Source organism: Betta splendens, chromosome 19, assembly GCF_900634795.4.
Source record: "Betta splendens chromosome 19, fBetSpl5.4, whole genome shotgun sequence".
Classification (NCBI taxonomy): domain Eukaryota; kingdom Metazoa; phylum Chordata; class Actinopteri; order Anabantiformes; family Osphronemidae; genus Betta; species Betta splendens.
In genome coordinates this window covers 5396153-5419368 of record NC_040898.2, presented here as the reverse complement: position 1 = coordinate 5419368, position 23216 = coordinate 5396153, and the positions used below count along the sequence as shown (strand labels likewise).

Sequence of the window (23216 nt, the reverse complement as noted above, 5' to 3'; positions counted from 1 at the left end):
ATTTGCAATTGAGTAAAAATTGACATCTTACATAACATGTAAGTGTTAAAAATCAGTGGACATCATCATACAAGAATACTTATTATTATATATAGTAAATCATTAGAGTCAATCCCACCCTGAACTGAGGTAATGCACCTCAATCACAAGTGTAATATATGTAAATAATGATTATAGTTTTTAGAGCAATCCAATAAATGATTGTACATTCAACTTCACCCTTTACTCCTATTTAATGTTTATGCATACTACATCATTGAAATAAACAATAAGAGGATTTCTGTTCCAGAGCAAGCACTGATTTGGTGACGTTCAAGTCAAAAAAGATGCCTAGTTGCAATAGAAAGTTATTGTACTTTGTTAAATATTGCACAGTATAGCTTCAAATGCCATTGTCATTAAGGTGCTGTGCTGTTCTGACATGTTTGCTTCACTTGGGCTAAATTTCAAAGGCAATGCATTAAACAAAAACAGCAACAATTTCAAAGTGTTTGATTTTATATTGAAGAAACAGAGTCATTACAAAGGTGGTGCAGTGCTATAAAACGCCCAAGTCCAAGTTCAAAGGTGGACAAACAAATATAAACAAATTGTCCATCCTGTTAAACTGCATTTAATACATATAGTATATACATGATGTGCGGCTTCACGCCTCTAGATCACCCCATCCTGTCTGGATGCTGTCTTCTTCTGGGCGACTTTCCTGGAGCTGCAGCAACATCCATACAGGAGGGTAAATACGACCAGGGACAGGGTTGCCAGCAAAAATACACCTATGACCACAGCACCGCCCAGAGCCCACGGCTCTTGATTCAGACGATGCAGGAACCATTCTACCCAGTCCTCAGGGGATCGCTGGGACGTCTGCTGCTCCATCATGCTGCACACCAAGGGATAAACCAGAGCTCAAAGACAAAGCCTGGATGTTAAACTGATGAGACTGTGATGTTGGTCGATAATATTATCTGTCTGGCAAATTAACAAAAGTTCCCAGGCTAACTTTGTCAAATCTGTTATGTTAAGAACTGTCACTCAACACATTCCTGCTTAAACTCACCTCTCCACCGCCATGTCCTGATAAATGATCCACTCACGGCTCAGTGCCTCGTAACAATGTGAATATACTGCAGTGTGTGAGAACAGATGGCGTCAGCTATTGTTCCGATCCGCTCACAGTCACACACGTCAACACTTTACCACCAGTTTGAGCACAGAGGCGTCCAACCTCCAACAGCTCTTCCGTTTTCTGCAGCTCTAGTATTTGTGTTGGCTCAAAGCAAACGTTAAAGCACGAACAGCTCCTGGTTAAAGTTCAACCAAAGCATGGGCTGGTGCAGGTGAACGAGGGATCTGGTGATAAGGTATGAATACAACAGCGCAGTGGTACAGATGTGAAAGCGGTGATACACAGATGATATGATGCTTTAACACACAGTGATTATTTATATTTAATTAATTTAATTAATACCAAAAGAATAAGAATATATTTTGAAGCATATTAAATTTTATTACATTTAAACAAACAAAAACATCAGTGTATAAAATGTTACACTTTCATACAAAGACAATACATTTCTGCCTTTTTTATATCAAACAATAAAGAGCTTGTATTTTATATTGGCACAATATAATTATTTCTTATCTCAGTACCAGCAGAGGGCACTGTTTGATTTAGTTCCTGCTAAAGTTCACAGCTGGAATGTTGAGAATGAAATGACTCTGTGTAGAACATGTTCTCTTTGGCGACTTAGTTTCTGGTTTCTGTGGTTAATAACACAAAAGTTAGTCTTTTCGTGTAGGTTGTACTTCCTAGCAGGGACTCCGTCTTCATCCTCAGGCCTGCAGAGGCTGAACCCTGGAGGCCTGGTACTTTGAATTTCCACAGCAGCAGCAGTGGACGCAGGACAGCACGAACATGAAGAGCACCGTGGCTGTACAAAGAGGAAGAGAAAGGAATAAAACTCTTTTCTCCATCTCCTTATTTCAGATGTGCCCTCAATTTTCCATCCTTTGACCATAATATAATACAAGCACATCTAACGACTCACCTGCAAACAGCACCAGCACAGAGAAGGCTCCCACCTCCAGAGCACTGGCTTGAGGGAGCTCCTGCAGTTTGTCCCACACCTTCTGCAGAATATTCAGCAGCTCCTCTTTCGTGTGCATGTTGGCTGTCGGGTGCAGCTGACGCGTGGAGGTGAGAAATGTGCAATGAAACGGAGCTGTGTCTGCCTCACACTGCTACACCTGGAAAACAGCATGAACGAGAGTTTCAGCGTCTAACGCAATAATGTGCTACGTGAAATGATGCTATTTATACAGTGTGTGCAGCTCCACCCTTCTCCATGCTTTTACTTACATCCTGCAATTATCCCTCAAGCCTGGACAGCATGTAAACCATTTATCCATAAATACTCCATTACCTCGTGAACACCCTCTCATTATGTAGCAGCACCTCTAATTAGTCCACTGATTAACAATCGGTGTGTGTTTGCATGTGTGAGCCACTCCGCGTATGATTGAGGCCTAACTGTGTGATCCCCTGCTCCTGTCAGGATATACCGGTAGGAGGCAAAGGAGGCATCCCTCTGTGTGTTCGGGTTAATTATAACTGAGGAAAACTATTTCAGGCCTGGCATTTCAAGACCGAGGCAGCAGCAAACCCCAGAGTCTGACACTTGACTGACAAGAGATGCGAAATGTTAACAGAACAGGAAATTTAAAAAAAATGAACACGTGGCTGTTGACAATAAACAGGAAGTGTCTGATGCTGATGAAAAAGATATTGTGGCTGTAAAGAAAAGGTTGAGACGCTCTTGTTTAACGCATCATTCTTTTTTGTTGCTGTGTGTTCAACTAAGTTAAAGGATTGACTCAATATTTAAATTGTGTTGGTTTAACATAAAAGGAGTTTGAATATAGTTCCATGTCATATTTTATACAGTAATATTGAAAATTCCGAGATAGCAGTTAGCTACTGCTACTATGTTAGCATTATCTAGTCATTCTTACCAGAGTTTTTTTTGTGAAAATTAAGGAAGTGAAAATGAAAATGAACAATGACTTTAAAAAGATGCTCACTCTTCCATTACGCAATGCAAAAGGACCAAAAATGAGTCAATGTTTTGGGGGTTAAAGGTAAATGTAGTATTTGTGAATTCTTTGAAACACGCATGAAGCTAAGGTACCTGTGAAGTTCTGAGTTTATGTTGCTAGGCAACATGGTATTGATTAACATGGGTTCTACACGGTAAAATAAAAGTCAGCTTTGTCCTGTGTCCGAATGCCACATGTTTTCAAGTTTTGTTTTGTTGAGCAACAAATGATGATGACTTTATCAGTGATGAGTTTAATTTCCTGAGCATTCATTTGTTCGTTTTTCGCACGTTCCTTCCTTTTGTTTTGGCATTTGTGGTTGGCACGTTGTCAACCTGTTCAAGTGAGACATCAGCCTGTGGCTCTTACAGGAAGACCCACGCTTCCTGGCATCAATCTGTAGATTTAGTCAAAAAGCAGAGCTGCTGGATCAACAACGGCTCAATATTCCTACAGTAGGAGACAAATATGTTTATGTGCGTTTTCTATGAATCCCTGCAAATGAAAACCACCTGCGAGGGGTCAGTGTGAATGACGCCTGCTCGTGTTTCCAGCGCTGTCCCACGTGTTTTACAAGCAGAACACAGTCACAGAAAACATATGTTGGGAATCACAACAGACAGAACAGCAAGTATTTGTGGCTAGTTTTAGTAAAAATGTATAAAATACAGTTAATAGTGAACTAAAAAGCCAAAACATGCTCTCACCTCTGTCGTGAAGGTGTCCAACTCTGCTCTGAGTTCCCTCTGGTTACAGAGGACTACATTTATTCATGAATAGCCTGCAGACTTCCACAAACCTCCACTTCTTCTTCTTCTTCTTCTTCTTTGTCGTCTTCGTCAAACGTCTCACTTTTTCCTCTCGTCCAATCAGGCTTCTGCAGAGTTTCGGGGTCTGAGGCCTTTCATCCGATTCGTCAGGTGAAGCCGGAGTCCTCCAGCAGAGCACTGTTACGAATGTTCCTCCTGCAGTGAGTCTTAACTTTTTCGGACTTTGACTACTGAGTTGCTGTGCCTCCTTCTCGTCCTCCCCCTCTTCCTCCCTCTCTCTCTCCTCCCAGTCTCTCCCCTTTCAAACAACTTTCCAAATGACTAGTTCAGCGCTGCTTACGCCGTCTCTCACTCCCCCTCACCCTCCGCTCAGTCTGTACATCTAAACACACGTACGCTCCCTCCCTCTCTCTCTCTCTCTCTCTCTCGCTCTCTCTCTCTCTCTCTCTCTCCCCCCCTCTCTCCGTCGTTGCTAGAGACCAGCTGTGCCAGGGCCCCTTTTTTGTCCTCGGTCTCCGTGGAGACAGGGCTCCGTCTGAAAGGAGCAGAGGGGGTGTTGTGTGTGTACGTGTATGTCACTGCATCCATCTGCTGTCCCGCCAGCTGACTCCAATATTTCTCAAGTGCTGTTGCTCCTGCATTTGCCATTGATCCACATTTCTTCCTTCCTCGTGCTTATGTAGAAAGCGGAACAACTGTTTTAGTGACATTACTGTTAAATCCATTGGAAGTGGAGTTCCTCACTGTGAGTTCCTGCTCTATTTGTATTAGAGGTGGGGTCTCCTGAGTTACAGTAGAAGCGTCAATGGATTACACATACAAAAGAACAATGCTAATTTACTGATACTGAGGCCTGACTGGTGCTTAGACGCTGCAGAGTGAAACTCAACTGTGTGGTTGTCTCTGAGATGAATGTTGAGCGTATCAGTCCACAAGCAGCTTTAATCATTTCCTGACACACAACAGAGGTCCTGCAGTGGAAGTATGTTACCGCGGTAGCTGCCAGCAACTCAAGAATTCCAGTTGGAGATTTTCTCAGGGAAATATTTTGTTTAAAAAAACAACAACACAACTTTACGACAAGATGAAACGCTGGCAGGTCTATGTTAGTGGGTCTATGTCAGTGAGTCTACATTAGTGGGACTACGTTAGTGGGTCTATGTTAGTGGGTCTATGTTAGTGGGTCTACGTTAGTGGGACTACGTTAGTGGGTCTATGTTAGTGGGTCTATGTTAGTGGGTCTATGTTAGTGGGTCTAGGTTAGTGGGACTATGTTAGTGGGTCTGTGTTACTGGGACTATGTTAGTGGGTCTATGTTACTGGGTCTATGTTAGTGGGTCTACGTTAGTGGGACTATGTTAGTGGGTCTATGTTAGTGGGTCTATGTTAGTGGGACTAAGTTAGTGGGTCTACGTTAGTGGGTCTATGTTAGTGGGTCTATGTTAGTGGGTCTACGTTAGTGGGACTACGTTAGTGGGTCTATGTTAGTGGGTCTATGTTAGTGGGTCTATGTTAGTGGGTCTAGGTTAGTGGGACTATGTTAGTGGGTCTGTGTTACTGGGACTATGTTAGTGGGTCTATGTTACTGGGTCTATGTTAGTGGGTCTACGTTAGTGGGACTATGTTAGTGGGTCTATGTTAGTGGGTCTATGTTAGTGGGACTATGTTAGTGGGTCTATGTTAGTGGGTCTGTGTTACTGGGACTATGTTAGTGGGTCTATGTTGGTGAGTCTACGTTAGTGGGACTATGTTACTGGGTCTACGTTAGTGGGTCTACATTAGTGAGTCTACATTAGTGGGTCTATGTTAGTGAGTCTACTTTAGTGGGTCTGACGTGTTAACAAACAATGGGCTTCTTTCAGCATCACCACTCCCTCATTTCTCACATTGTTTCTCTGCTTTGGACTAAAACACTTCCAGCAGCGTTTGCCAGTTCTACATTTTTCCTTGAGTGTCGGTCAAGTGGCTCAGAATCGATTTATTGATTCATGTATAAATGTACTACACAGGAAAGGGCAATAGAGCTGTTTACTGGTAATTAAGGTCATCCCTGTGTGTGTGGACTATGCTGTACATACAGAAGAAAGGATTCATTTGTTGTGGGCATGTCACTGACAGTGGCTCAGTGCTTTCTGATTAGGTCTGGAGGTCAGAGGGCAGATTGATTTGCATGATGGGGTGTAGGAGGGCTCTGTGAGTGGGGCCTGGTGGAGTCCGACCTCGCTCAGGCTTTGGTTTCTGTTGTGTAACTTGATAGCACTTCAACACTGGGACCGTGGACGTCATTTACAATTACAGCTTGGCCTTCATTGGGCCATTCTGAGCCCAGTGTCCTTTTTGTTTTAATAATGATTCAAACACGGTGTCAGAAGCTCAATTATGGAATCTGTTGCAGAGCTTATTATCCGCAAACCTACACATCTCTCATATGTTTGTGTACTTCTCTATGTACAGTACCTCTTTGTCTACTGTGAATGTTGTTGGACTGATGACACATGTGATGTGATGCATTGCTTTCAAGCACATTTTTCATTACAATTGAGAAATCTTTCATTTTTCTCAGCTTTTTAAAGACAAAATTGCTCCAAATCTCTACCAGATGTCCCCTTTGAGTCTGATTTCTAAGGCCTTGTCTGGCTTTGGACGATGATTTACAAATGTCACACAGAATGAACTGACTTACTCGAGTCATCAGACCACCAGCTGGAAGCGATAAGGAACTATTTTAACACGTGTGTGTGAAGTCATTGGACCTCAGCCGTCCGTCGGGGCGCAGCCTGTCAAGCGAGTGACTGAATCTTCCATCTATTTCTAGCGAGCCATCTGCAGATTGAGGCTGCAGATAACAACGTGTCATTCAAACGCATGTGTGGACGAGAGATGTCTGCGAATTCTGAACCACTGACTGAATCATACAGCACATGCCATAAAGAGGGTCCATTGTGTAATCCTGGTTTTTCCAAAACACTTAGTCAATGAACTTGATGAGTTCACAGAGACATTTTTCAGCAGGTATCGGGCCTATTAAAGTTTTTTTTCCCACGTTTTAATTTAATGATATATTTTGTTAGAATATGTGGCTGCACTGAAAATCTGTTCAATGTTCCCTCTATTTATTTAGGAAAAATGTAATTTAACAGTGATTAGATGAAGATGTGAGGGGCTGAATTGAAAACTGGAGTTGACAGCGTGGCATGTAAGACCAGCTCACCCTCTAGTGGCCTAGAACTCTCTTTGCAGTAGAACGATAACTACTCCACGCAGAAGTTTTGCAGCTGTCTGACTACAAAATTTATTCCCTGACCAGATTTAAATTCTTCTTTCCTTAACTAGAAACAGACACGTGTATTTAAATGAAGCCACACGTTTTATTGTTTTGTTTAAGCAGTGGGTCAGGGAGTGATAATACGCTTGGCTCCATGTCAAATTAGAATCCCATACATCACAGTTGTCAAGAGGAGACATCAAACGTGTCTCCACATTTCTTATGGAAGACGCAAAAAACAATAGAATAGAGAAATAAAATTGTAACATTGGTAGTGTCTGTTTAATTCCACCACCAGTCAAACAGATTGACATGTTGGGAATATTCCCAATATTTTTATATAAATAACTTAATTTAGATTAATTCCATTTCCCGTCTATGAGGCAAAGTTTAGTTTAAGTCCGAAGTGGAAATCAGTTTTTAGACATTTCACGGGTTCCTTGGTTATACTGCATAATTAATCTATCAGTGTGCTGTGTTTGCAGACTTTTCAGCTCTTCGTTACACTTAGTATGTTTAAAAAGGAAGCTCTAATGCATTGTTTTCATACTTAGTTTGTCATAAATCACAATAACAGATGTTTTATCGTTCGTGTTTTATTGCGCGTGTAGAAATGTAGAGGGCGCATCTACCACGAAATGAGCGTGGAAACAAAGCCGTTTTACCTAAACTTCCTGGCAGCACCTGAACGCGTCTGCCGCCGACAACGAGGAGACGGGAGAGGAACAGTTGCTGTTGCAACGTCGCTGCCACGTTTAAGGACAGTCTGCGGCCGCGGCGGCGTCTCCGAGCGGCGGGATGGGCCGACGCTGGGCGGTGATGGGGGGGACGGGAGAGAGAGGGCGGTGGGAGTGACCGTGGAGAGGAAGGAGCGAGGAAGCCGGCGGACTGTGCGGAGCCTCCAGCGGCCGCTGCTTTGCGCCGGGTCCCGTCAGAGCTGGTGCCGCACGTCACCCATGCTGAACTCGGGGAGGATGGAGGACTTCGTGACCGAGGAGGAGGAGCCGTGGTACGACCAGCAGGACCTGGAGCAGGGTAAGGCCCGGGCCCCGCGCGTCAGCTGCCGGCGCCGGCCGCGGTCAGCTGGAGCCGGGGCTCCGCTGAACAAAGGCCCGCTCTGCCGCCAGGAGACGTCGGAGACGTCATGGGCGCTCCGCGGTCGGATAGGAGGCGATGGAGCGCGCGATGCAGGGGAAAACACGGGTTATCGTGTTGTAGAATGTGGAACAATAAAAAGACGGGCTCATAATTAGGCTGAATGATGCGCAGTGTAAACAGTGCGTTTTGAAAGGGGCGTCTTTGTTTTCTTTGACCAAACACTCACGTACAGATCCGCTGAGCCCTTCATAAAATGATTGAATGTTTTTCTAACGCAGCAGATCTTCAGGCTTGGGCTCCTTAACTTACAGTAAATCATGGCAATTGATAATTAACTCTTATTCTGTTAAGGGCGCCTGCTTCATACAGTAACTTTAAAGGTGGACCCATCAGCACCTGTACATAGGACTCTATGATGTAATATTCTAAAGGGACTATAAATAATAGGCTGCCGAATTAATTAATTAATTCATACAAGGTGCATTTAATCACATTAATATTAAGCCACATAGGTTTTTTGTACACAGACACGTGACAAACGTTCCATACTTTGCTTCTTGCTACAGAGTAATATTAACAAAAGGTTTAATTTTTAACATACCTTTTCTAATTCAAATTAATCCTCAGTAAAGGATTAAAGAAAGTTTGAAGCACATTTTCTGAATGACTCATCGGTACTCGAAGATGAATGTGTTTTTATCGGCCGACTTCATTTCCTGTCCTTCTCCATCACTTGCCTTGTGATGATCATGATAGTACACGTCCTCTGACTACAGTGAAATGGTGCAGAGATTTCGCTTGACTAGAAAATCGTGCGCGTGTTCCTGCAGTCTTGACGTGATGGATTCATTAGACGGATCCTCTCCTCAAAGCCTTGGACATCAGTCACCCTGAGGATAAACATAGACATCTTAGTAGTTCTTATTTTGGGAAATGGTGAGGAAGAAAAAGATGTGTTTGTGTCTTTGACGGAGCCGAGAGACCGCCCGACCTCTCAGAGCGGAGCTGAGCTTCAAAGTGCAGACTGCCTGAGCTCCTGTGACGTGTTGAGATGAGTCCTCCAGAAACCACTGTTATCAAATGACTGTAGCTTGCTTTCTGCAGGAACGACTGGCATTGCAGAAATTGTGGAACAAAAAGGGCCGAAAGACAAGATTTCTGTGCAATAACGTTAGCAAAAACAGGCTGTGCGTACTGACCCTGAACGTCTCGCCAGTGCTGAAGCTTGTGACCACGTGTACTATTCTACACATTTAGCTTTAGAATATGAACTAACTGACCCTACTTCAACAAAGATAATGTCATCATTTCATGTATTTCGAAACTAATAATGGGGGAATTGGAGATAAATACTCATCAAATTCTTCCCTGAAAGTATTAGAACAACGAAGAAGACGTTTTAACGGGTTTTTAGCGGATTTTGGCCAGTTTCCTAACGTAGATCAGACCTGCATCCAATGCTCCAGTGTCGCTTGATTTATCTGGCGATAAAACACTTCAGTTGTGTTTAGCTTTAGCAGATGTCCAGCGTGGAAAGCAGAGGCCTCCTCTGGAATGTAAAAGCCTACTTCAACTAATCTCACGCTCGCGTCTCAAGTTTAAAAAAAAAAAGAGAAATCCAAGAGGGTGCCGACGTGTAATCTGGATGCTTCTTTGTTTGGGGCCTTTGTGTGTTTGAGCCACAGCCTCTGTTGGCTCGGGGCCAGGAAACAAATAGCTGAGTGCGACCAGAGCCTCGTTAGTCGGGACGTGCGTCCCGTGAAAGGCTTCCTCAGCCTTTGGTCTTTGCTGCTGCTTTCGGACGCTGTAGAAAACTGGCTGCGATTCACTCCTGGCTGCAGAAAGAAGCCGGCGAGGCTTGTTTTTTCCACATTCCGCTGAATCTCATGGGCGATGCGGCCTCCGCCTGCAGAGGAGATCGCCGGCCACAGTGCAGCTGCTTTCTTTGCTGAGTGCTTGCGAACCCGATTCTGCTGATCCACTAATACGCTAGGCTGAACATCCCTGAGTCAGAGCACACACTCATCTTACACCACTGGTGCATCTGGAACAATTAACACACTGTCCACCTTCATTTAATATATATCTTCTGCTCAGATGTGTCCTACTTGATCTTGGCAGTTATTTAGTACAGAGAGAGCAGCACCCACCCAAAGGCAAACTGCAGGAGGAGCACTGTGTGGCTGTCTTCCTGCCCACCCTGCTCTATAATTTAAAAGGATCATCACAGATCGAGACAACGGAGGGGACGCTTTGATCCTTCCCTCTCATCCCCTCTTATAACCTCGCCTAAAATAGAACCGCGTCCTCCATTAATCACGCCGGTGGCCTTCATTCTCCACCGACCCCTCCTTCCCCACCTGTTCCTGGCTCTATTTTGAGTTTTTCCCCTCAATCTTCAGATCTACTTACAGCGCGTTTTGCACATTTCGCATTCGTCTGCGACCCTCCAGATCTCCACCTGGCGGCCGAGCTCGGGAAGACCCTGCTGGAGAGGAACAAGGAGCTGGAGGACTCGCTGCAGCAGATGTACATCACCAATGAGGAGCAAGTGCAAGAGATTGAGGTGAGTTAAGTTATTTTTGACTTTGCCCTAGTCCAAACCATCTAGTTTGGATTCAGATCAGGTGATTGTGGAGTCCAGGTCATCCGACCGCTCCTGTCCTTAGACGAACAGGTCTTCTATAACCTCTACATGCAAATGTGTTTGTGTGACAGTATCTGTCGAAGCAGCTGGACGTCCTGCGGGAGATGAACGAGCAGCACGCCAAAGTGTACGAGCAGCTGGACGGAACCGCCCGGGAGCTGGAACGCACCAACCGCACGCTGGTGACGGACAGCAAAGGCTCGCAGCAGAAGATAGAGAGGTGCTGTAGGCGGAGCAGGAGCGTTCTTCCTGTTCCTTCCTCTCTGAGTTGACTCACGCCGCACTTTTCCCGTCGTTTCAGGCTCACGGGGACTATCGAGGCTTTGCAGAACCAGGTGGAGTCGCTTTCCGGGCAAGTGGAGCAGCTTCGCTCCATGGAGCAGCTCAGGGTCAGGAGGGAGAAGCGGGAACGCCGTAAGACCATCCACTCGTTCCCTTGCCTCAGGGAGCTTTGCACAGCGCCCAGGTACTCGCTATTTCTAACGCAGCCATTTGGACCTAAACCAGAGATCTTCCAGTGAGAAGATATGTCTCATCCGATCAGATACGAGGATGAGTTCGTCGTGGGCAGAGCCGAAAGCTTCACCGTGGACGCCGAGCGCCAGCCGTCCGAGGAGGAAAACCAGCACCTGAGGGAGGCGGTGTCGGCGCTGCGGGCGGCCGTGCGGACGGAGCGGGGGCGCAGGGAAGGCGTGGAGCGGGAGTGCGGCGCGCTGCTCGCCGAGTTCTCGCGGCTGCAGACGCGGGTGCAGGTAAGGCGGCGGGCGCCCCCCTCGAAGCGCGAGCCCGCCGCGGCCCGGGTGTGTGACGGCCGCGTTTGTGCCCAGGACGCCGAGAGCTGCCAGGCCCGGGTGTGGGAGCTGGAGGCGGAGCTACGGGAGCTGCAGCAGCTGCGCCGCGGACGGACGCTCCTCCTGGGCAGCGAGGACGACGGCGCGGCCCTCACGCAGACCGTGCTCAACAGCGCGCCGGAGACCGACACCTTCCTGGGAGCGGAGGCGGGCGACGCCGGGGGAGGCGTGAGGGAGGGGGCGGGCGGCGGCGGCGGCGGCGGCGAGCCGCTGCCCGAGTCCAACCCGGTGAGGAAAAGCTGCAGCGACACGGCGCTGAACGCCATAGTCGCCCGCGACGCCTCCGGCCGCAGGAGGGGCAGCTACGCGCTGCACGCCAACAGCGTGAGGAAGCGCGGCATGTCCATCCTGCGGGAGGTGGACGAGCAGTACCACGCCCTGCTGGAGAAGTACGAGGAGCTGCTGGGGAAGTGCCGGCGCCACGAGGAGAGCCTGTGTCACGCCGAGGTGCAGACGTCCCGGCCCGTGTCCCGGGACCCCTCCATGAAAGACTGCGCCGCGGGCCCCACCCCGGCGCCGCCGCCGCCCACCCCCACCCAGTCGCCCTCCACGCCCGAAGCCATGGAGAGCATCAGCAAGCAGGTGGAGGCGGTGGACAAGCGGCTGGGGCAGAGCACTCCCGAGTACAAAGCCCTCTTCAAGGAGATCTTCTCTCGCATCCAGAAGACCAAGATGGACATCAAGGCCACCAAAGCGGCTAAAGGTGGAAAATCTGGGAAGTCCGGAAAATCCAGTAAACATTAATAGCACGGGTCCGTCACAACATAACCACACCACATGGTTTTGATCCATATCCAGCAGAACCTGCGTGCATGTAATTTGTTTTAAAACATTCATAGGTGTAACTCACGCGTTGATTTGAGCTCAGTCGCCTCGTATTGGGTTCGGATTCCTTTGTAAGCAATGCTTCCTTCACTGCCTTGTGAGCCCAGGCATTTATCACAGCACCAAGCGTGGACTTTTAGCTGGAAACTGGCAAATATCAAAAGACGGAGAGCTAATCTATAATAGTTTATTCGAATGGTCTCCACTAACGTTTTTATCATTACAACAAAAAGACGAACACGGATCCTTCGCAGCCACTGAGTGACTTTGAGGTGCTACTAAACGCATTTATCATGATACAGATTAGTACTGTTGTAATTGCCTGAAGCCTGGATGATCCTGCCTCTGTCTTGCACGTCCTCTTGTGTGACCTTATGTACTGCTCGCGATGCCTCGCCCTGTTGTCGAGAGAGTTTGAGTAATAGAGCAGCTCGACATTTGGGAAATAGGTTTATTGGCTTTAAATGTGTAACAAACTATTAACCAATAGACGTATTTCCCCCAAATCTGAAACCTTATTTTTTATAGCTTTCATAAGTATTGCTCTAAAGCCAATGGAGATCAAATGAAAATGGTTGCTCACTAGTATTTCAGGAACAGAATTGAGACTTGAAACTTATTTTACACTTGTAAATTAAAAAACCTTCCTTCACCACTGTGTTCAAGTCAACTCAAACCTCCTACAAGTGCTAAAGTGCATTTTCACGTGAACAACAAAGTATTGATGAGATTTAGAAACTTATAGTAGAGTGGCCTCTATAGTTTATGATCATTTATTTTAGCTCTAGATACGTAGTTTTAAATAGTTAAACCTCTTGAGTTTCAACTGTGTAGGCGAAATCTCACCTAATGCTAAGAAGCTGCTTTCGTGGAGAAACTTTGCCAAAGACAATCTGCACAGATTGTTATTTCCACCGTTTCAGGGGCATTATATTATGATGCACACATCCTGAAGGCTGTGATGGTAGAAAATCATTCATTAGAATAGTGGAAACAGGCATTTAATTCCATTTATATTTATAGAACACAAACCGGACGGGGCGTTCTCACTTTGATGTGGTGGCGTTACACGATTTTCTCTTGAATATCTATAATCAAACATACTGTAAAGTAGAAGTGTATCCAGTATTAGGCTTAAACCCAGGACTTTGTCTTATATCTAACGGTCTTATCAGACTTCGAAGCTACCCTGCAAATATAATGCACCTGTTTCTTTTCAAATATTCAGTACCTCTGCCTTTTTTAGGTAACCTCCTATGTACAGCCTAAACCTTTGTTATAATGAATGTTAATGCCGCATATCTTTTATATCTGATTCTCTGCCGTGGTTGAACAGATGACCTGCGCTCGGGCTTTGAGGCTAAGTTGCGAAGAGATAAGGAGAAACTATATGTTCACAAAAAGTCCTGGTGGTTAACCTTTGCAGTAGTAGTAATTCTATGGGACTCTGGTGTATAATGTGCATTAAGGTGAATGTTTATGTTCATGAATTAGGATGATTCATGGTATACTAGGTAAAAAGGCCAAAACCAAAGCCTCTTAGCATTTTATAATAATGCAGTGGGTTTCTGGGCTGTATTGTCTTAATTACTACACCTACTACACTGTTTAAGGTCCCACCTTTTTCAGATTTAGGATAGTACATATTAAACTGTGCCTGTGTATTTATTTGTGTGTGTGAAAAATGTATGTTTTTTCAGTGAATATCACTAACACTTTGTTCAGATGTGTTTAATTTGCTTCATTTTTTTATCCCATTAATGTTATACATGTCATACAAGGTGATAAACATTAAGTTTAATCTGATCTAATAAACCACTGCTGTTTAATGGTGTGTTCTGTGTTGTTTTCCCAACTCAAATTATAAATACAACAACTGTGTTGTGATTGTTTAAATATTTTTTACAGTCTAGTGATAGAATAACGTTAGGTGCTTTCTTTGAGACTTAAATCAGCTTTGAGGAAAAAGAATAAAAAGTAATTAAAAACTATACACACTTTTATAAATGATTGCGATAAGCAATAACTAAGCACTGATGATGAGAACGTTTGCTCCGTGTGGAACGTTAGTACCTCTGAGGGTTCTTTCACCTGTGTTTCAGTATTTGAGACCATTAAAACTAAAAATATAATTAGGACGAATGGGGGACCCAATTTGTTTCTCACTGTTTCCCTTTGAGTAGAAAAATTAAATTTATGATTAAAACACGTCACAGTTTTGTAATCTTCAGTTTAAAAAAATGCCCCAACTAAAATAACGTGTAGTATTTCTACAATCAACCACATCAATGTTGTCGATTTGACCGCGTGGCCTAATGGATAAGGCGTCTGACTTCGGATCAGAAGATTGAGGGTTCGAGTCCCTTCGTGGTCGTCTTTTGAACACATGTTCGAAACCGACTTGGATATCTGCCGTGTTGCTTAGAAGCAGTGTTTGGTAACTTTTACTGCACTACCAACATGAAATATCTTTTATATATATATATATATATATATATATATATATATATATTCTTTAAATGACAGACGGCATTTATTATGTAAACGTTGATTACCTTACCAATTATCGACAGGATCACTAAACATTTGCGTATATTTTTCGATTTTACAAAAATGTCCAAAAAAGGACATTCTATCCTATCCTAAAAAATAATGGGACACATCACAGAACGCCCAACATATACTAAGATTAGCTTCAAATACCTCTCTTGCGTTGAAGCAAACACAACAGCAGAGTGGCGCAGCGGAAGCGTGCTGGGCCCATAACCCAGAGGTCGATGGATCGAAACCATCCTCTGCTAAGTTTTTAAAAGTTACGTTATTTTAACACATTTGTTATTACTATTTTAACAGTCGTATGATTACGGCCTCTCATAAAGAAATTAAATATTAAATGAGTGACTTCAATAAATAATTGTTAAGCTTTTACTGCCTGCATTTTACCACAGTTGACAATGAATTAATATAAATATATAATATAAATAAACACATGATGATATATATATATACACAGTATAAATCAATAGAAAGAAAGAAATTGTTTTTTATTACTGAAATTGAAAAATATTTTCCCTACATTTATCCTTTTGGTTATTCATTTTACATTCCCACATTCATTTCTTTCTTTCTTTCTTTCTTTCTTTGGTCCTTGGACACTGGAGTCACTTGAGGTCGAAACGCAGCTGTTAGTCAAAATCCACTCGTCTGCTCTGCTTGATTGCTGAGCTGATCTTTTTCTGTTTGAGTCGCTCCTTGTTCCTCTTCTCTAACCTGTGCAGAACATGTCACAAAGACACATATGAGATGTGTTACATTAAGAAGTATACACTGTAAAGACTATGTCCCCCAGGGGACATTATTACCTGGCTGCTCTAAGAGCTATATCTTCTGCTGTGGGTTCATAAGGCTTCTCGCCGGCATCCGCTATGATGGCGGCGATCTTCTCTATACAGTCTGTAAGGTTTCTCTGCTGACTCCTGCTCAGCTCCGAGGTCACCAGCAGCTCCCCGGCCTTATTGATGCGGTTTTTGTTCTGAGCAGTGTAGTCAAAAAAAGTTCATACTTTACAAAAATAAATAAACAGAGGAGCCAGTGATGTGCTGAGATGTTATCTTGATGCCGCGGGAAAACTCACCTTCTCAAAGATCTTCTGCCGAATATCTTCAGGGATCCAGTCTGCTGTGTGAACGTGGAAACGGACCTCTGCCTTTGTGTTCACTGCGATTCAATAGACATCAAGTAGGACATGTCTTATGCAGGATTCAAGGCCTTGTACAAGCTGCCAAGAACCATTTATCATGATGGCAAATATATTATCTTCAAAATACTAAAACTGACAACCTTTATTGACATGTTGACCGCCTGGACCACTGCTTCTGCTGTAAGATACTGACAGTCGATCTATGAGCCACAACAACAACAAAAATAATGTTGAAAATTGATATTCAGACAGTAAGTAGCTTCCTATTCTCCTTGAAATGTTTATATTTACCTAGTGGAATGTTTACTTGAGTGTCCTGAAAAAAATGACACAATATATTTATGTGTTTACATGTAGGATGTCACAAATATAACTACGTTATGCATCTTCTGTATATGTGGCTTTCCAGTTTTGTGAACATTTCTTGATTTCCTAATGTTTTCAGACTGACCTGGGCGGTGCCTGTTTCTTTGGTTCCGTAGCCAACACCCGGCTGCAAAATGTCGCTTATTCCGATAGTCCTTAGCTTTATATTATGTCGAAATATGTTCATTCCCCAACCATGACAAAATAAGTAACAGCGTTGTGCTATGGGTGCCGCCATCTTGGTTTGAGGGGCATAAGTCGTCTGTCAGCTTCTGGTGATCGTCGCTTGTTTATTTACTAGACCGTCGCTAGGCTAAAGCAGACATAAATTGTATCATAATAGTGACAGTAACAATAGTACATAGATATATTACCGTTACGGTAGTAAAGACTTAAAAAGTGTAAAACTTAGGTTCCACCGAGATTTGAACTCGGATCGCTGGATTCAGAGTCCAGAGTGCTAACCATTACACCATGGAACCACCTATGAAGTACGGACGAAACCTTGATCTTATAAAGTTCCAACATAATACTTAATCCCTTAATCGTACTGAAATGTATAGTTGACATTCTTTATGTTATGTAACCTTAATCTAATAAAATGTCCGTTCAGATATTTACTGATTTTAAAAATTGAATGTATGTATTTGTACTTTTTGATAATCAGCATGCATTCAATAACGTACATTTAATAAAAAATCCGGAACCTCTGAACAGCTGCCTTTGTTGCTGTAGGGCGTTATCATCGGTCGGATAGGGCTGGATATCTAGCATAACAAATGCGAGTTGTTTGCATTCATCTTTTTTAATGCGATCTAAATCTCAGATTATAACATAATGTAAATTATATGATGAAACATTGTATTATAACTAACTACACATTGGTAGCCTTTATCAATGCTTCTGTATTAAGTGTTTTCAGGGTACTTAGCTGAATAGCTAATGCTAGGAGCTAGTAACGCGATGGCATAAATTACATGTTAAATGGACATGTTACCTGTCACTAATGAGAAGTGAAACATTATCTAATAATAACTGCTAATAATCTGCGCCTCAACTGGATTAGCGTGGGTATCCGGAACGAACCCTAAGAAACGTTAGTCGATCAACGTACCCATGTGGAATATCTGATTAGCTAGTATCAAGCTATCCTGCGTTTTCAGTTAGGAAATATATTTTTTAGTTTTAATTAAGCAACACTGGGAAGTAATATGCTGCGGCAATGGGTACATGCCCATGCCACGCAGTGAATCTGCTGCTTTGGCAGTGAACTCATGTGTGACGCGAGGTGTCTATTGCTCAAGAGACTCATAACCGCTTCATCGTGGCGGAAGGATTCACTTATATTAATTGAAGAGAAACTGCTACTCCTTGACCCTTAAAATGCCTGGATTGGTGGTGTTTGGTCGCCGCTGGGGTATCGCCAGTGACGATCTCGTTTTCCCCGGCTGTGTTGAACTGGTCGTGCGTCTATTATGGTACGTTGTCTTACCTTTCCCAGTATCCGCGTTCCTTGAGAATTGTTGCTACCTTGAGTCTAACTTGTTCTGTGTAATAGTTTTATGATTCACTCTTCTTTTTCCACTGTTGTCTTTTTTATTAGGTGGATTGGTACTATGATCCTGTACACGTACCATAAAGGTCATTTTGATTGTAATGGAAGAGGCATTCTTCACACGTACCTGGTTGGATTACTGGTTGTGCTGATGCTCATCATTCTGTCATTGTGTGCTATTGTCTACGTCAGTGCTCAAGGTAAAACTGTTCTCCTGAACATTTTGTGAAGACTAGAAGACATGAGCATCTTAGATGTCGGAAATTATATTTCTACTCACATCAGAGATAGTACTCATTGGTACTACATACTTGTGTGTGTAATGAAGGAAATTTCTAAACAGTTCTTTTCGCAATACAGCCTTTAAGAAAGTTTTGGGAAACAGTGCAAAGGTTCACACAAAATATGCACACGTGTGATCACTCGTACTGAATATTTTGTATGTTTGAGGGAAAGTTGTAACAATTGTAGGGAGATAAAATGTGTTTGACATTTCATTTTTGTAGTTTCGATTCAGTGAGTTAGTAGTTATTGGTGAATTCAGTGCTTGATTGTTGCCCTTTAGACTGCCATATGTCACATATGCAAATCATGGGTGTATTTTTTTATTTTTACATTCACCATCTGTTCTACTATTGGTTCTTAGGGACCATCACCAACTCTGGTCCACGGCGCTCTATACCTATGCTGGTGTACCTACGAGCTGGCCTGTATGTTCCTGAGCTAGTTTGGGCTTGCCTGGGTGCAGTCTGGGTGTCTGATGACGGCAAAGGATGCGATCCTGCCACAGTGGGCGCTGTCATTGCAGCAGTCATTGCCAGGTGGGCTAATCAGAATTTGTTGTTAGTCATTATTGTAGAACTTATTTCAATCAGCATTTTTATTTCTTGATCTTCATCATCGTAGCTGGATTATCCTGCTCTTCACGGCGGTGGGTGTGGTGTTTGTGTTTGACCCGCTGGGAAACCCCCGCCCTCAGCCCCCAGCCATGGAGCCACTTGGGGTACGAGACATGGAAAGCAGCGAAGGCTCCCAGTTCTTCTCCACCGCCCGCTCTCTGGCCGTCAAGGTGTGGGAGTGCAGGCTGCGGCTCCTGTGCTGCTTCCTGCCACAGGACGAAAGCCACAGGGCAGCGTTCTCCAGCATTGCACAGCTGTTCAGTGGATTCTTTTCAGTAAGGATTTTTTTAGTCTATGCTCTTCTTTTAGGCTTGACTTTCGGGCAAAAGGCACACCATGACAGCGCCTCTGGTGCATGTTGTGTTTTGCAGGACACAGATCTGGTGCCTAGTGACATAGCAGCTGGTTTGGCTCTGTTGCACCAAGAGCAGGATAAGATGGATCAAAGTAGAGAACCAAGTGTTGTTGTTTCCCACAGTCCTTCCTCTCCCATTGTAAGTATTTGTTTCAGTCGACTTAGTCAGTTTTTAATAGTAAATCATGATCACGTATTTATATACTTCACTGTGTAAAGGGAGAGGATATGGAGGCAGAGTTGGAGAAAGCAGCACATTGCATGCAGTTTGCTGCAGCAGCCTATGGTTGGCCCTTGTACATTTTTTCCAACCCTCTCACTGGGCCCTGGAAACTTAGTGGAGACTGGTAAGATATGTTCTTTACATTTTATTATGTGTGTTGTTACACCTTGTGGTAGTAAGTCGGTGTGTTGTATGTGTTAGTTGTAGAAGTCGTACAGCTGAGTCTGAGGTTGTTGGAGGAGACCACCTGGGCTGTCACTTCTCATCCATCCTGCAGACCACTGGTTTACAGTACAGAGACTTCATCTATGTCAGTTTTCACAATCAGGTAGGAATTTGAGCTGCGTGCATACACAAAGCAGGAACTGTGTTTCCATTCTCGCTCAGTTGACGACCATCAACTTGCCTGTTCAAGTAGTTCAGCTGTTCATTTATATGACGTGATAATATAGGCAAGCTATCTTTGATACAGATCTATGAAATCCCATTCTTTGTGGCTCTGGATCATAAGAGAGAAGCTGTTCTGGTGGCTGTCAGAGGAACACTGTCACTAAAGGTAAGTTGAGAATTATCCTTAGTTTTTGTATTTATAAAATAAATGATTTTACTTTATGAGGTTTTATTGTCAGAAAGCTTTGTCTCAGTCACATGCCATTTAACTCTGCATAATCTAATAATTTTTTTAAGTGGGTGCAAATTTTTCTTTTATAGTCTTTGGTTGAATGTTTTTAAATGCCTAAATCTGAGAGGATAGTGTTGAAACAGACTGGTAAATATAGATGTCACTTGGTCTAAATCTGATGTCATACCAGGTCAAAGCAAGGCCTTGAGGGGAAGTGACTAAGTGAGGGTGTGTCTGCATAAGTGTATTGGTGCATAACCACACACAGAATCAGTGAAGGAAAGAATATTTTGTTATAATTTGATCAAGCACAATGACATTGGGAGATGTGCACGCCATGAGTGTCCCTATTTGTAGTTTGTCTCACTCCGTGTATTTCCTGCAGGATGTTCTGACTGACTTGTCTGCTGAGTGCGAGAACCTGCCTGTTGAAGGAGTGTCGGGAAGCTGCTACGCTCACAAGGTGGATGTTCATTCAAACACAGCACATGTTGGAACCCAATGTATGACGTGCATTAACGCTGCTGTGTGTGTGGCTGATGTAGGGCATGTGCCAAGCGGCGGGCTACATCTACAAGAGGCTGGTCAACGATGGGATCCTGAATCAGGCTTTCTCTATTGCTCCGGTAAGGAAAAAGGGTTTAATAGCATATAGATGGACCCCTCGCCCCCAAAATGATCTGCTGTGTGACTCTTCGTTTTGATGTCTGTAGGACTATAAGCTGGTTGTCACTGGTCACAGTCTGGGCGCTGGCACAGCTGCACTGTTGGCCATTATGTTACGCAACTCCTTCCCCTCCCTGCAGTGCTACTCCTTCTCCCCACCAGGGGGACTCCTGAGGTAATGAACTGCACTTTGCATGCTTTCACACCTACAGGATTTAGTTAGATGAAATCGAACCCCAGTTCAACTTTGGCACTATTTTAAAAGCTGTATTGAGATATTTTAAAAAATGTTTTTGTTGTCATTGTAACTGTTTTCTATTGTGTGTTCTCTATGAGCAGTAAAGCTTTAGCAGATTACTCCAAGGACTTTGTGGTCTCAGTTGTTCTGGGAAAGGATCTGGTGCCCAGGTAAGCCACAGAGCGGTTTGGATCAAAGACAATGTAATGGGCCATAGGAACAAATTAGGTTTATTAATAAAAAAAGGTCTGAATCACTTAAGTGTATGTTTGTGTGTCAGCAGCTGTTCAGGCTCTGTGCTGTGGTGTACAGACTGTTGTTAGGCCATTCTGTGATGGAGACTCTATTTCAGGATCTACCCTGTTATTACTTTGAGGAGGAGAGAAAAAGTCTCACTTTATTATTTTAAAGTATTCTCTTTTTCTTTTCCAGACTGAGCATTCCTAATATGGAAGATCTGAAGAGAAGGATTCTAAAAATAGTTTCTAACTGCAATAAGCCCAAAGTAAGAACCTTGACATCATATGTAATCATATGATCATAAGCCGTCATTTTACATACATTTTGTGTTTGTGTCGCAGTACCTCATCCTGCTGCAGGGATGCTGGTATGAGCTGTTCGGAGGGAACCCGGATGACTTCCCTACAGAGCTGGACGACAGGAGGACGCAGGAGCTGAGCCAGCCGCTGCTGGGGGAGGAGTCGCTGATCATTCGCCCCTCGTCATCCTACCAGAGCTTCGCGTCGGACGACTCTCCCGTCCACGCGGCCACTCACCTGCCTCTGTTTCTGCCTGGGCGCGTTCTGCACATCACTGAAGATGGGCCTCCACGGAGGTGCGTCAGGGAATGTTGCCCTGAATCCACTTCATATATATCACATTTATCCAACATATGTCTATGAATTTGGGACAATTAATTAATCGATGAGACGAATATCAGTAGATCAGTAACTAATGTAAATGTGCCCTCATGTTTTGATATGTGGATGAAATGTGTAAAAAGTTTCTCCTCTCTGTCTCCTCAGATCTTGTTTTTCCCAGGTTAGGTACCGTGCCGAGTGGTCCAACGAGATGGCATTTCGGAGCATTCTGATCAGCCCCAGGATGCTCACAGACCACATGCCTGACGCTGTGCTCCGAGCACTCAACAGCCTGACCAGCGAGAGGCCCTACTTTCTCTGCCCGTCGGCTTCAAACAACAGCCAGCACAACACTATCTGAGATGGACTTTCTCTAAGCCTGTGTCTGTTTGTGTGTAACCGGTTCGATTCTCTCCACATCTGACCCTGGATCAGTTCCTCCCTTCCCAAGCGCTCCTGGATCACGAGGCTTTTAAAGCAGTTCCATACGACCATGAAACCACAGGTTTAAAAAAAAAAACACTGAATGATGTGTCGGAGCACAAGAAGTTGTTTGTTAATTTGCACTTTTAATTATTTGAATCTCTTTTGAATGTGCGTTGTGTACAATATACAACTGTGATGCAGTGATATGAACATGTCAGTATTATCTACATTTAATGTCGGTGAGGTTGCCGGATGGATGGTGGAGGCTGACCACCTTGTCTCTCAGTGTCCACACATGTCTTCCTTATATGCGGAAACAACTGACGAGCAGCATCAACGTGAGGAGACCGTTAACCTCCGAAGGTGAACTACAAGCATCGTGTTTTGATTGTATGTAGTGAAAGTGATTAGTGTTCAGCGTATTCACACATCAGGGTGAACAGTGCCTATGCATTACAAAAAAAGTGAATTGCTTTACAGAAAGTCAGTGCAGTGTGTTTACATGACTTTTTTTCTGCATATTGTGTGTGTTTGGAAGGTGCATGGGGTTGGGTGTAAACGTGATAGATGCAAAAGGAGCAAACAATAAGATTTAGTGAGAACTTGTTTACTTGCCATGAATTTTATCAGGTAAAAACGTATGCCTGCATAACTGTTCATACCATCAGTTGGTCTTTAATGCAAATAAATGCTTTTGTCAAAAACGCTATTACCATGTGTGAGTATGTATATTTGATTGATTGTTTTTTTTTTA

At 43.8% G+C, this 23216-nt stretch overlaps 3 protein-coding genes, 1 long non-coding RNA gene and 3 other non-coding genes across 7 annotated transcripts; 4 read left to right on the top strand and 3 right to left on the bottom strand.

Annotated features, from left to right (window-relative positions):
* Positions 1-597: 597 nt before the first annotated feature.
* LOC129603363 (uncharacterized) lies at positions 598-1826 on the bottom strand. Its single transcript, XR_008693145.1, has 2 exons — positions 1058-1826; positions 598-880 (listed from the first exon to the last, which is right to left on the bottom strand). It is a non-coding gene; the product is annotated as an uncharacterized LOC129603363 (long non-coding RNA).
* Positions 1827-7754: 5928 nt separating this feature from the next.
* On the top strand, positions 7755-14381 carry LOC114846049 (cerebellar degeneration-related protein 2-like). Its single transcript, XM_029134799.1, has 6 exons — positions 7755-8166; positions 10683-10795; positions 10948-11096; positions 11178-11342; positions 11421-11628; positions 11704-14381. Exons 1-6 carry the CDS (start codon positions 7770-7772, stop codon positions 12469-12471), a joined length of 1800 nt encoding a protein of 599 aa, XP_028990632.1. The 5' UTR covers positions 7755-7769; the 3' UTR covers positions 12472-14381.
* A 472-nt stretch (positions 14382-14853) lies between these two features.
* trnar-ucg (transfer RNA arginine (anticodon UCG)) lies at positions 14854-14926 on the top strand. The gene has a single exon. It is a non-coding gene; the product is annotated as a tRNA-Arg (tRNA).
* A 355-nt stretch (positions 14927-15281) lies between these two features.
* trnam-cau (transfer RNA methionine (anticodon CAU)) lies at positions 15282-15353 on the top strand. The gene has a single exon. It is a non-coding gene; the product is annotated as a tRNA-Met (tRNA).
* A 224-nt stretch (positions 15354-15577) lies between these two features.
* Positions 15578-17002, bottom strand: mrpl58 (mitochondrial ribosomal protein L58). The gene is made up of 6 exons (XM_029133409.3): positions 16704-17002; positions 16544-16568; positions 16393-16452; positions 16187-16269; positions 15915-16084; positions 15578-15822 (listed from the first exon to the last, which is right to left on the bottom strand). Exons 1-6 carry the CDS (start codon positions 16854-16856, stop codon positions 15738-15740), a joined length of 576 nt encoding a protein of 191 aa, XP_028989242.1. The 5' UTR covers positions 16857-17002; the 3' UTR covers positions 15578-15737.
* A 26-nt stretch (positions 17003-17028) lies between these two features.
* On the bottom strand, positions 17029-17100 carry trnaq-cug (transfer RNA glutamine (anticodon CUG)). The gene has a single exon. It is a non-coding gene; the product is annotated as a tRNA-Gln (tRNA).
* Positions 17101-17295: 195 nt separating this feature from the next.
* On the top strand, positions 17296-23171 carry daglb (diacylglycerol lipase, beta). Its single transcript, XM_029133402.3, has 15 exons — positions 17296-18096; positions 18222-18373; positions 18820-18994; positions 19080-19347; positions 19444-19566; positions 19647-19774; positions 19852-19978; positions 20123-20206; positions 20658-20735; positions 20818-20898; positions 20986-21113; positions 21278-21346; positions 21609-21681; positions 21758-22011; positions 22202-23171. The coding sequence occupies exons 1-15, from the start codon at positions 18002-18004 to the stop codon at positions 22395-22397; spliced, it is 2031 nt and encodes a 676-aa protein (XP_028989235.1). The 5' UTR covers positions 17296-18001; the 3' UTR covers positions 22398-23171.
* The last annotated feature ends 45 nt before the right edge of the window (positions 23172-23216 follow it).